The 14,409-nt window shown below is 37.3% G+C and overlaps 1 protein-coding gene across 1 annotated transcript; it reads right to left on the reverse strand.

Annotated features, from left to right (window-relative positions):
* Positions 1-8,297: 8,297 nt before the first annotated feature.
* Positions 8,298-9,792, reverse strand: LOC141588455 (uncharacterized). Its single transcript, XM_074409898.1, has 4 exons — positions 9,505-9,792; positions 8,841-9,310; positions 8,570-8,708; positions 8,298-8,477 (listed from the first exon to the last, which is right to left on the reverse strand). The coding sequence occupies exons 1-4, from the start codon at positions 9,790-9,792 to the stop codon at positions 8,298-8,300; spliced, it is 1,077 nt and encodes a 358-aa protein (XP_074265999.1).
* Positions 9,793-14,409: the final 4,617 nt, after the last annotated feature.

The following is a 14,409-nucleotide window of genomic DNA, read 5'->3' on the forward strand; positions in this document are numbered from 1 at the left end:
TCCGCCACTTAGATGAGGAAAGTGGCTATTCTTTTGTAGATGCATCCATTATTTGATTTTGTGTGCTTAATGTTTGGATGTGTCGCCATTTTGGCAAGACCCACCTTGCCTTGCAAGAAGGCATCCTACCTCATGGTTGTCTTGTTGTGAGTTGAAGGGGCGGAGTGAGACCCGCCAATTGTCTCATATCGGCTATATTAGTAGGTTAGTCTAAATAAAGGTCTAGTTTTTGTCACCTTTTTACTCGGGACGAGTAAAGGTTCGGTTTGGGGATATTTGATGTGATCATTATTTGCGCACATTTAGTCCCCTAATTGAGCCTATTTTGCATACTATTATAACATTATATGGCCATTTTATCCGTCAAAACCTCCCTATTTGCTTTTCTATCGCATTTCATATGTTTTGTAGAAAAGGAGATAATAAGGCGGAAATTCCCGTCTTTCGTGCGTATTCGGAAGCTATTTGACGATGTTTGATGGACTAGTATGAAGAGGAAGCGAGAACTAAAGGCCAATCCTACAAGAATAAAAAGAAAGTGAAGAAAAAAGATTCTGGCACAGAAGACGAGCGGCTTACACACAAGATGCCCGTCCTGAAGTGACAACCCGTGCGTCCAAGAAACAAAGACGCCCGGATTCCTCCAAAGAATCCGAGCGGATTCCCATGAAGACGCCCGTGCCCAATCTCATGAATCCGAGCGTCTTCCTCCTTAGACAGACGGACCGCGACATCTTCCACCGAGATGCCCATCCTTCCAAAAAGACTAGCGTTTCCCAGCTCTAAACTCAAAGATGTAATTACTAATTTTGCCTTAGTTAACCTAATGAAGCTCTACTATAAATACCTCACTTGTAAATAATCATAGAGAGTTTTTTATGGAGTTTTAGATTAGGTTAAGCCTCCATATTAAGAATCCCTCTTAGATTATATTAGGAGTAGATTAGAATAGATTACTCTCTAATATTTCCACAAATTACACATTAATCTTTCCTTAATTTTGTTCAAGTTTATTATTCAAGTTTATTATTGGGTAATTGAAGATTATTGGGTTATTATTGGAGAATTGACAACTCTTCATCAATCAATCAAGTTTCTTCTATTATTCTTTGCTTTATTATTGGAATCATTAGTAGGTATAATTCTCTTAATCCCTCTTTAATTATTGTTAATCACTTTCATTTATTCATCATGTTTCACTTTGTTGGTATGATTGACAACCTTGCTAGCATGTTCAACATGATAATGAGTGAGTAGTTTCTTTAGCTAGGATTAATGGGTAATTAGTGGAAACCAACATGGGATTGATTCATGCTTAATCTAATATGTTTTCATAATCAAATTGCTTGCTTGTTGTGATGTCAATTTTATGCACATGTTATGTTTGATGAAATGCTAAGCCTATGAATCCTTGCATTTACAACCATCTCTTATCTACTCAACTTGACTTGTAAGATATAAACCAACTCGGGTCTTGTTAGACCATGCATAGAAGTTGATTAGGAGGAAAGTAAGTCAACTTGTAGGTGTTGTACAATCTAATCGATTCGTCTCCGGGACCTAACTCTTCCTAAGAACCGTAAGACATAAACCAACTCGGTTCCTTAACAACACTAATTGCTTGCAACTTTGTAAACATGTTTGTATGATCAATACCATGAATCCCCTATGACCCCATGACATCCTAGTGCTCTTAGTCATTTGTTTAAATCCTTCCTTCTATTGCTTGCTTTACTTTATTTCTTTTATTAGTCTAGAACACAACTACAAACCCAAACAAATTGTGACACTAGCATAAATTGAGATAGATAGACTTAGAACCCAAAGCACACCGGCTCATGGATCGACCTCGACTTAACCACTAACTAGTTGTTTGTTGAGTATTATAAATGTGTTTGATTGGATGTGTGACGACCAACTCTTGTCCCGATCAAAATGCATTTTGATGGGGTTGCGATGTCGTCGGGTCACATCCAATCAAACACATTTATAATACTCAACAAACAACTAGTTAACGGTAGGTCGAGGTCGATCCATGGGACGGTGTGCTTTGGGTTCTAAGTCTATCTATCTCAATTTATGCTAGTGTCACAATTGATTTGTGTTTGTAGTTGTGTTTTAGAATAATGGAAGCGATAAAGTAAAACAAACAATAAAGGGAAGGATGTAAATAAATGACTAAAAGTGCTAGGATAACATGGGGTCATAGGGGATTCATGGTGTTGATCATACAAACATGTTTACAAAGTTGCAAGCAATTAGTGTTGTGGAGGAACCGAGTTGGTTTATGTCTTACGGTTCATAGGAAGAGTTAGGTCCCGGAGCCGAATCGATTAGATTGTACAACACCTACAAGTCGACTTACTTTCCTCCTAATCAACTTCTATGCATGGTCTAACAAGACCCGAATTGGTTTATATCTTACGAGTCAAGTTGAGCAGATAAGAGATGGTTGTAAATACAAGGATTCATAGGCTTAGCATTTCATCAAACATAACATGTGCATAAAATTGACATCACAACAAGCAAGCAATTTGATTATGAAAACATATTAGATTAAGCATGAATCAATCCCATGTTGGTTTCCTCTAATTGCCCATTAATCCTAGCTAAAGAAACTACTCACTCATTATCATGTTGAACATGCTAGCAAGGTTGTCAATCATACCAACAAAGTGAAACATGATGAATAAATAAAAGTGATTAACAATAATTAAAGAGGGATTAAGAGAATTATACCTACTAATGATTCCAATAATAAAGCAAAGAATAATAGAAGAAACTTGATTTATTGATGAAGAGTTCACAATTCTCCAATAATAACCTAATAATTTTCAATTACCTAATAATAAACTTGAATAATAAACTTGAACAAAATTAAGGAAAGATTAATGTGTAATTTGTGGAAAGATTAGAGAGTAATCTATTCTAATCTACTCCTAATCTAATCTAAGAGGGATTCTTAATATGGAGGCTTAACCTAATGTAAAACTCCATAAAAAGCTCTCTATGATTATTTACAAGTGAGGTATTTATAGTAGAGCTTCATTAGGTTAACTAAGGCTAAATTAGTAATTACATCTTTGAGTTTAGAGCAGGGAAACGCTAGTCTTTTTGGAAGGATGAGAAGTTCGGTGGAAGATATCGCGGTCCGTCCGTCTAAGGAGGAAGACGCACGGATTCATGAGATTGGGCACGGGCGTCTTCATGGGAATCCGCTCAGATTCTTTGGAGGAATCCGGGCGTCTTTGTTTCTTGGACGCACGGGTTGTCACTTCAGGACGGGCGTCTTGTGTGCAAGCCGCTCGTCTTCTGTGCCAGAATCCTTTTTCTTCACTTTCTTTTTATTTTTGTAGGATTGGCCTTTAGTTCTCGCTTCCTCTTCATACTAGTCCATCAAACATCGTCAAATAGCTTCCGAATACGTACGAAAGACGGGAATTTCCGCCTTATTATCTCCTTTTCTACAAAACATATGAAATGCGATAGAAAAGCAAATAGGGAGGTTTTGACGGATAAAATGGCCATAGAATGTTATAATAGTATGCTAAATAGGCTCAATTAGGGGAATAAATATGCGCAAATAATGATCACATCATCAAACAAACAAATCCTTCAAGAAATCGGTTACCTTTAAGACAAACTGAAATATTAACAAATTAGAATAATTAACTCGCCTCCCTGTGGATTCGACCCTTTCTTATTATTAGCTACTAGTTTGTTGAGAATAGGATTTAGTTTGGTAGGCCAACGACTAAAAATAACCCTATCAACCGTCGTTGACCACCAAGGAACCGTTGTTGACCGGGTAATTAGGGGTTTGACCGAGTCATTTTATGAGTATTTGTTGTTGTTGTGTGACCGTCTTAAGACGGATTTTTGACCCACCTTTCGTGGTTGTTTTTGGCTAACCTTGGGTGGGTTGTGTCGAGGGTTGAGTAGAGGTTGTAGTGATGGTAATGAGTGGTGTTAGGTGGTCGAAAATGGGGGTCAAAGTTGGCTATATGGGTTGATTATTTGTGTTGTGTTTGTTGTTGATGTCGGCTACCATGGTGGTTGTTGTCGTGTTATGGACCGGTGGTTGTGACCACCGTGGTTAGGGGAGGCCACGGTGGTGGTGTTTTGTGTGTGGGTTTGTGTATGTTGTGTTGGTGTTGTGGTTGTCGTGTCTTGTGGTTGTTGTTGCCATTAGGACTGGCCGTGGACCACCATGGCCGTAGTGGTGGTCCACGGTGGTAGCGGGAGTGGTGGTTATAAGGAGGGAGTTTGGGTGCAAGTACGAGTTGGGTTTTAAATAGCTTATGAAGGGTTTTAGTTAATTGTATTCGTATTTATTTAAGTTAGATTAATTAGTAAATAAAATATTTAATTATTATATTTAGATGACGGTTTTTGTGGAAGACTATTATTAGCCGGATTTCTTTTGGAGATTTGCTAAAAGGTAGGTTTATCCTACTCAGTTTCAATATTTTGCTAATTGTTAAATGGGTCATTTATCGTTCATTTGCATTGAATGATTCGTTAATTGGCATGTTATACGGTATCTTGCATTTATTATATTGTCTTGTATGTCGGAGGACTTGGTGGATTACTTGTTGTTATGGAGACGTAAGGCGGTTGAGAGACTGTATTACGCTTAAGTCGCCTTTTGGAGCTTCCCACTCCAAGTGGGATGTGCACATTAATGGCTTGACTTTGGAGGGACTCGTGTAGTTGAGACTCGACGTTTGGTAGGGGACCCGGTTGGCTTCCGGGCCTGATACATCTGGGCGTGTCGCGGTACTTGTTTGTGAGTTATGGTGTCGTGGGCTTCTCACTGGCACCGGTGTTTGTAGGTACGTCTGGGCGTGTCCCGGTACCGATGTGGTGGTTGTTTAATAGCGTGTCATTCGTATAGTCATGTTGCATATTCACACACTTGTGTCGTGTCACACTTTATTTATTGAAACTGACGTTTGTGTGTCTATGTAATTGTCACCTATTTCCGGGGTGGCATGTGTCGATCCATATGATATTTCCGATCATATAGGGAGCAGGTTAAGTACAGGTTTTGCTTGTTGACGTGATTGGGATTTGGATCGCGTCTTGTTACTCGGAGTTGAGTAGTGTAGCATGGATGACATAGTCATAGACGAGTTGTATTTCATTATTCATTTGTTTACAGGGGCTGTTACAGTTGATGACCCCTAGCCAATGGGGTTGTGTTTGCATGCGAGAAAAGTAAGGAAATAAAGCTCCCAAGCCATTTTTCTATGACTCTTGGCCACCGCGGTGGCAGGCATATCAGCGCCTCTTCGTTTTCTTGCCTCCTCTATGTATTCTAAGCTTATTATTTAGACAAATCATCTTGTATTCATCATTTTCCTTGCATTCTAGGATTAGAATACTAGCTATCATATCTTTTACAATAATTCTCTCACGAACATTTAGATTACTAAGTTTACATTTGATTTGGGTTTGTAATAAGAAATTGTTCATTCATTTCCATGTTCTTTTATTCAAGTTCTCATTTGGTATTTCTCTATTTCCAATTTCATTTTGTTCATTTCAATTCCAATTTTCTTCTTATTAGTATGTTATTGTTATCATCTTTTATGCTAGTTAGTTTTATCTTAATAATGAGTGAGTAGTTTATTTATTTAGGGTGTAGTGGGTAGCCCGTGTAGAGGAAGCATGTAGATTAAAATATCTTGTTGTCATATTTGGGTTATGTGATAGTTGTTATTTATCTTTAATTCATATGCTTACTTTTCTTCTATTAGTCATTGATTTGTGGCCATAATTATTTGACTACATTTGTTAATTTTCCATCCTAAGACCGAAAGCCAGGATGGGACATAGACTAAGCATGAATATTAGAGCGACCTAGTAAGATCGAAAGCCTCTACGACCCGTTCTAAGGTTGGCAATAAATCGAGAAGTGGATGTTATTGACCTAGACATTTATCGACCTTACAACCCTTAGTTTGATAACGTTCTTTTGCTAGTTTGCATTAAATCTATCCCCTAAATTCCTCTTTATATTGTTATTATTTATCTTGTTTTATTTTGAAGTGATTATTATTTATCTTGTTAATTGCTCTTATTAACAACCAAACATGCATTCAAACAATCGAACCGACCTTGATAGAATTCACTCCATGACAATTTATATGACATCTCTCGTCTCCCTGAGTTCGACCATACTTCCCTAACTACATTCTTTGTTGTTAGCCTAGTCTAGGATATTTATATTTAATTAGGTACGCGCTAAGCCTAACAAATTTTAAAAAGTGAACGAAATATCACATAGGAATCGATAAAAACACAAGAGTATTGCATAACCTTCTCTTCATTTTAATAAATATAGTCGTCTGAAATATGGTTGCATACCTTTATTTTCTTTTCAATTTTTTAAGTCATTATCATGATTTCTTATTGTCTCTGTTAGCTTAGTTCATTAGTGGATCTAGAAAATCATCAATTAAACTGCCAAAATGCCCATTAACTCATCCAAATAATCATTATTAACCCACTTAACAGTATATGAAGATATCAAACTAAACCTGTTAAACGGGTCGAACGGGCGGGTTACGGGTTCGGTCATTTCAGGTTCGGGGTAAAATACGGGTCGGGTCCATTTCGGGTTTGTAACATCCGAGTTTACACGGGTCAGGTTTGTACGAAAGTGACGGCATGACACACTTTGAAGTGAAGACATGGCACACACTTCGTGATGAAGACGTGGTATGTGATTTCAGGTGATGAAATGGCAGTACTAACGTGGAATGCGATTCGACGTACTAGGGCAAAAGTGACGGCGTGACACATATTTCGAGGTGATGACGTAGCATGTGGTCCGAGGTGATGAGGTGTCATGCAGTGCTGACGTGGAATACGGTTCAACGTACTACGATGAAAGTGACAATATGACATACACTTCGAGGTGATGACGTGACATGTGGTTTAAGGCGATGGCGTGACACACATACCGCATATATGCATATCTTTCCTTAAAAAAATATAAGTCAATACATATAAGACATTGTGTATTTTAAGGAAGATATATTGTCTTGACTCAACGGGTCAAAACGGATTCGGGTATCTTTGAGGTTTGGGTTGAAAATACCGGGTTATTTACGGGCGGGTTATGGTCGGTTTTCGGGTCGGGTTAGGTTTTGACAAGTCTATATCCAACCTTCCACGAAACCTTGATCATCATTTTATACTTCATAAAGGAGGTATTAATGGCAGTTGTGATTGTAAAAGTTTGTTTATGATGATTCTCATATTGATGAGTGATGCGATGTTAAATGTTGAAAATAGACGTTGAAGGAGGACTCTTGAAAAAGAGAGCTCAAGGAAATAATTGTTGAGACAACATGTGAAATTTACGAATATGCTATAGAATATTAAAAAAAAAAGAATATGACTTAGAAAATCCAAAATTGATGGTACAGTAGTACTAAATACACCATATTGCCTTTTTTGTTTATTTTTTTTTAATTTGAAGAAATACTACGTAATCAGCTATACAATAATATTAAAATGCTAGATTGAGTAGCCTTTAAATGCCATGTGGCTTCATATAAAGCATGTCTAGAAACTCTTAAATTCTACTCTTTCAAACAATAAACCATTCATTTACTCTACGTGGGTGCATTAACTTGCATTGATAATTGATCATAAATTTCTTTAAATGCACGAAATAAAGGAACCCCAACCCTGTGTGTTTACTTGAGAGAGAGTATCTAGTGAGAGAGAACTCTTTCAAATAATGAGAAACCCCAAAAAAAATCTAACAAGAAATCTTACTACTAATTTCCAACCAAACAAGAGAAAAAACCTTTTTTCTTCACAAAAAAGTCCAATAATGATGCACTTCAGCACCGTTCCTTTGCCAAGAGCTTGCTTTGGATTAGAATTATTTCTACATCTTTCTTTCCATACTTGCTAAGGTTTCCATTCTTCACAAAAAAAATCCAATAATGATACATCTTTCCTTTCATCTCCTTACTTGCTAAGGTTACTCCATAGATTCGTATGGCTTTGCTTCTGGTGTAGAGAAAAAATTTTAAAGAAAGTTTCTGGATCCAATTGGGGCAAATTTTCTTTTTTAGGAAAATGTAAGTTGATATTAATCTCAAATTTCCAACATACAAACCTCAAAGCTTCCAACTACTTAGATGGATACTCGTTGCAAGCCCTCCATCCAAATAGTGGTTGCTCGACACTTACTAACTATTTTAATACATCGAAATCTATCACTGATTTGGCATTTAAGCCGTTTACAAAGCAATTCAGGTTTAAGTAACATATTATCGAGCCTGCACTTGTTTCTGCAATCCCAAATAAGATACATTAGACTGCACACCACAACAGCTATGACCTGCTTCTTCAGTAATGAGCGGTTCTTTAAACTGAGCCACCATTGAACCACATTCTGCTTGGGTATCTGGACCCCCACCCAAAGAGAGATCATACATAAACACTGATAACTATAGACACATTCAAAAAATAGGTGCTTATGGGACTCCTCCTTTAACCCACACAAATAGCACTGATTGTCTGAGATGATCTGCATCTTTACCAGCCTGTCTTGAGTGAGTAACCTTTGTTGGACAACAAGCCATGCAAAGAACTTATGCTTAGGTAACATAAGCTTATTTCCCACCCAAGGAACCCGTCTAACAGTCTCAGCAGCAGGTAGCAACCATTTGTAACCGTCCCTTATAGAATAAGTACAAATGCCAGAAGAAATAAAAGGCTTCAGAATAGTCTTAGTTTGACATATCTTCCTCCAAGCCTAGCTAGAAGAGATAGTAGGTTCATAACTCATCCAATCCTTAGCCTTTATATACACAGCATGCACCCATTTTACCCACAGATGATCAGCTTTGCTCTCTATCCACCAAACATACTTTCCTATGGCAGCTATGTTCCATAGCTGTAGATTTTTCAACCTCAAACCTCCTTGCTTTTTTTGCCTGCATATGATGTCCCAAGCCACAAGAGCAGGACTCTCTTTAGTTTCCTTTCCATGCCAAAGAAATTTCCTACAAATTGCATCAATTCTATGAATAACAGTCTTGGAAAGAATGAAAATCCGTGCCCAATAGGAATGCAAAGTATGTAGGACATATGTGATCAACACCAGACGACCAGCATAAGAAAGTTTCTCAACAAGGCAAGTGCAGTCCATGACTGATAATCTTTTAGGGGAAACTGTCACCCCTAAATATCTGAACGGAATAGCACCCTTTTTCATACCAGACATTGCTTCAATAGCTGCTATAATCCCTTCACTTACTCCATTAAAGTCGATGTTAGACTTTCAATTAAATCATCTGCAAAACACAGATGACTTAACTGAACACTCTTACATAAAGGATGATAACTGAATCTGGCATGTTTCTGGGTCACCCATAAAATTCTACTTAAGTAATCTAAGCATAAGGTAAAGAGGAGGGGAGATAATGGATCACCCTGCCTCAAACCTCTTCTACCTTTGAAAAAACCAAAAACCTCCCCATTTAAAGCAATGGAATAGGAAGGAGAAGTCACACAATTCATAACCAGCTTGATAAATTGTGCTGGGAAACCTAATGCTTTCAAAACATCACTCACAAAAGCCCATTCAACCGAGTCATATGCTTTTTGTAAGTCAATCTTCATGAGCACTCTAGGAGAACAAGTCTTACTCTTGTACAATCTAATCAAGTCCTGGCAAGCAAGAATGTTTCCCACTATATCCCTTCCTTTGATGAAGGCTCCTTGTGAAGGACTCACAATATCAGGCAAAATTGTACTCATATATTACAAATAACTTTGGAAATACACTTGTACAGTGTATTGCAACAAGAAATAGGTCTATACTGCATCACAGTTTCAGGAATATCTACCTTGGGCACCAAAGTAATTATGGTATTATTACTCTGCTTGAGAAGATTTTCAGTTTGATAAACATTTTTCACAGCATTAATGATTGACTGCCCAGTGATATGCCAAGTGTCCTTGTAGAATTGACTACTAAACCTATCAAGTCCAGGAGCCTTGTCCCCTGGGATATCATTAAAGGAGCCATCAGAGAAGTAATATGATGTGGCTGCAGACAGTTCCCAGTCCTTACAATGCCTTCATTCAACCTCTGCACAGGTTTGGAAGAACCCGGAATATGCTTATAATACATCTCAAAAGCTTTTTTAATCTCCTCATAGGTAGTACACATATTATTATGCATATCCCTCATCTGGTACACCATATTCCTAGCCCTTCTCCTATTAATACTGGTATGGAAATAGGCAGAATTCCCTTATCCATTTCTCTTTAGATTTCTGGTTGATAAACTTGGCTCTTGCTTCCTGCAGAAACCTCAATTCCTTGGAACACTCCTTCTCAGCAATAACAAGGTCCTTATTCAAAGGATCAGTACTTAAAAGAGTCTGAAAATATTTTAGAGACAATTCAGTGACATGGGTAAGATTCTCCACATCCCTGAACTGATCTCTATTGAGAGTTTTCAAATCTTTCTTCAGCAGTTTCAACTTTGTCACTACCTAGAACATAGGAGTACCCTTTACAGAACCAGGCCATCCATTCTTCACTATCTGGTCAAAATCAGGGGCCATAGACCACATGTTGAAGTACTTAAAGGGAATTCCTGTTAATATAATGCTCCTCAAATTGAATCACACAAGGACAGTGATCAAACAACCCTTCAGGTAAGAAATTTGCATACCCCCCCAGGATACTGATCAAGCCACTCATCATTTATAAGGGCCCTATTAATCCTGCTATAGACCTTGTCACCAACCTCATGCTTGTTTGTCCAAGTAAAAAAGGAACCAGTTGCTTTCATATCATGCATATTACTATCATGTAAAAGCTGTTGCATAGGAAGAATGTCAGCTCTAGTCACACTATTTCCTCCAATTCTTTCATCAACACTACAAATAGCATTGAAGTCACCACAGACAAGCTATGGTGCAGTAACCCTTAGATGAATACTACTAAGCTCCTTCTATAAACTCTCTCTTTTTGCTGCTTTATTAAACCCATACACTATGGTGAAAAGCAAAGTTTTATTCCTTACTTTGTCTATCACTTTAGTATGAATGAGCTGTGCAGACACACTTTTAATGTCAACAGCAAACAAATTAGGATCCCAAACGAGCCAGATCCGTCCTCCCTTGTGACAGCTATTGTTAGTGCATACACACCAACTATCACAAAGATTATTCCTAACTTTATTCCAGTTACTACTTTTAATTTTAGTTTCTAGTAAACCAAATAATCCCAACTTATTATGATTCAAAAACCAATTTATTTCATTTTGCTTGTTAGGATTATTCATACCCCTTATATTACAGAAACCGCAACTACCCATTTTCAATCCTACTGCTACTGGTTTCACCTTTTTCAACACTTCTATTTAACACAAAATTAGCTTTCTGCCTTTGAATGGAATGACTAAGAGAATCCATGAAAGAGAATCCTCCTGGAGTGACCACACGAGGCCCCCCACTATCATTCTTCATCATTCTAGACAGAATCCTTCTGGGCAATGTTAAATCCACTTCAGCTGGTTTGGGCCTCACCACAAGAGTGATCACCTCAGTCACAATCTTAGGGTGGCTAGCGGTTTAGACTGATGAGTCCTCACCTTCCCTGGCACCACCTTAGGTTGCACATGCACATGAGCCTGAACCTTTGGTTTCCACACCTTTTTTTGGCTCCAAGCGAGGTTTACCCTTCCTGCACTGGTCAGCAACATGGCCCATGCCTTTACAAGCAGAACAAGACAAAGGCAACAAGTCATATTCCACCCTAATAGTGTGCAATTTACCAATTTCATCCATAAATTGAATCTCCTTTGGGAAATTCTAACCAATTTCAACCTCCACCATGGTATGTGCAAAGCCCAGAAACATTTTGTGGGAGGTGGCATCATCGCTTTTGATGTACCTACCAATCTCACCACTGATCTTCCCCAAGCAACCAGCACACCAAAACTTGACATCTAAACCATACATCTTTATCCATATACGAACCTTTTGAACATTGTGTTTAATTAATTCAGAATCAGGTTTCCATTCCTTTATTATAACCGGTTTATTATCAAAAATCAAATGACCATTATTCAAAATCAGTTTTTGTTGTTCCTTTGTCTTAAATTTTACTAGAAAAATGCCATTCGGTAAGAATGAAAGCTTATCAACACTATATCCCTACCATACTCTTTTCACAAAGCCAGTAATTACCTTGCTTGTAGGGTTTGCATCCAGTATGTAACAGAAAATAGAGGACGACCAGTATTCGATCTCACCTTTAACATCTGCTCTTTCCAGCTGGAGAATCAGTTTCGGAGCTGTAGTTTCCACCACCGATTCCTCATACTCTTCCTCATCTTCAACAATACTATCGAGATCAGCTTCATACTCCAGAGAAGAAAAACTAAGTTTACGATTATGCTTAGGGGATTCAATATTTAGATGAATTCCATTATTATTTGATCGAGAATTACTAGCTACATTTTTTTGTGATTTTTGTGATGAATTAATCGAAGGATTTTTTGCAACAACCTTGAAACGTGCCATTGCTTGCGGTTCAAGCTTGTTTTTAGAAAAAGGGAGAATTTTCTCTCACTTCTTTCTCTCTCATCCTCCACTTTTTTACTTAATTTCATCCAGTGGGGCAGGTTTTCAACCGCTCATATTTTTGGGGTAAATCACTCATCTCCAGATTTGTCATTGTATATCACCGACACTTTTAATTATTCAATCCCTTTTCTTGGTCTGCCGCTTTCTTTCTTAGTATACACTTGGTTGCTCTCCATCTTAGCCCAGGAGAGCTCTCACCAGTTTTGTGTCTACTTCGAAGAAAGTATTGACCTAAAATCTCTTTCAGTCACAAATTCTTCAGATTTAGTTCTTAAAAGTACTTATGTTAGATACTTTTCAAAGCCTAATTTTTTTTATTTCGTTTGCAAATCATTGCTCTTGGATTATTGTAAATGTATATTAGTTATAATATGGATGTTTAGTTTTGTTATTTTCATCATGTGTTCCCATGGCTTTAACAAAATGTGGATTTCAGTCCAACCAGTTCGTCTAGTACTATCGTCAACTTTAGGTTGTAATTTGCTAGTCTTTTTGTATCATTTGCCCTCTTGCTATAATCAGTTCAAATTTAGTAATTTGATTCTATTTAGAAATGCTTTTATTGTCCCATGTGCTCTAGTTTTAGCATTTTTATGCTTTTATTGTCCCATAACTATAGTATGCTGGTGTTGTCCTTGTTCTAATGATGTTGTAGGCAAAATTGGCAGAGTTTTATATGAGTATTATGTTCTTTACATTGGAAAATTAGTATTCAGTATTTCTTTTTGTTGGCTTGAAAATGACTGTCACATATATTTTGCCCATTGGTTTAGATACTGCCTTCTTAAGTTAAGGAGGATAGATTTTCAGTTCTCTGTTTTCTTCAGCTTGATTAGGGTCTTGTCGTCTCACTCAGAACCAAATACAGTTTCAGATCTTGGAAGAAGTTTTTTAGAATTCATCACACATGTAACTTAGCACATGAACTCATTTGGTTATGGTTGCGTTTAACTATAATGACTGTAGCATTTTGTGATAGTATAAAGTCACTTACGCATCATTTCGTCTCAATATTTTTCCATGAATACCTTTTGGAATGTTAGGGGAACCAAAAGAAAGAATTTTGCTCAAGAACTCAATTTCTTCTGTTCGTCAAATGGAATTAAAATTTTAGCTATATGTGACACTAAATCGACTTCTAAGCCCGAATCTTATGTGATCGCTAATTTTGGGTTTATTAATTGTGATTTCATTCCTAGTACAGGATTATCAGGTGGTATTTGGTTATTTTGGACAGAGTCTATCTCCATGACCTTTTCGATAAATGTCACATTTAAGTCCAAAAGATTCATTGCTTGTGAAGTGTGTGACTTGACAAATAATGTAGCATTTTGCCTTATTTTTGTTTATGCTCCTGCTCAACCGGCTGAAAAGACGGGCTTTTGGAATGAATTTCAGAATTTTGTTCTTAATCTTGATTTGCCTTTCTTATTATTAGGGGATCTTAACGAAATTAAGAGTCCTGCTGAAAAAGAAGGGGTGCAAAGGTTACCAACGTGCGTTGTTTGAGATTAACTAAGTTTTTAAGTATTACTAATTGTGTGTATCTACCTTTTTCCGGTAATTTTTTTACTTGGAGAAAAAGAAAACTGGTTCTGAAAATGTTTTTCAAATCCTTGATAGAGCCTTAACATCTCCTGATTGGATTAGTATTTATCCAAACATGCAGTTTGTGCATCATGCATTCTCGAGCTCCGACCATTGTCTTATCTCTGTGAAGTTTTATGACCAAATTCATACGAAAGCCCCTCCTTTTAGATTTGAACGTATG

The sequence above is a fragment of the Silene latifolia genome, chromosome 6 (assembly GCF_048544455.1).
Source record: "Silene latifolia isolate original U9 population chromosome 6, ASM4854445v1, whole genome shotgun sequence".
Taxonomy (NCBI): Eukaryota; Viridiplantae; Streptophyta; class Magnoliopsida; order Caryophyllales; family Caryophyllaceae; genus Silene; species Silene latifolia.

What these genes read in the sequence shown, in the direction of transcription:
- LOC141588455 (XM_074409898.1), bottom strand. Translation starts at nt 9,792, where the DNA reads ATGAGTACAATTTTGCCTGATATTGTGAGTCCTTCACAAGGAGCCTTC. An exon ending in CCATTGCTTTAAATGGGGAG is followed by an intron (nt 9,311 to 9,504) that starts GTTTTTGGTTTT and finishes TTTAATTGAAAG; the next exon opens with TCTAACATCGACTTTAATGG. An exon ending in TACTCACTCAAGACAGGCTG is followed by an intron (nt 8,478 to 8,569) that starts GTAAAGATGCAG and finishes ATGTGTCTATAG; the next exon opens with TTATCAGTGTTTATGTATGA.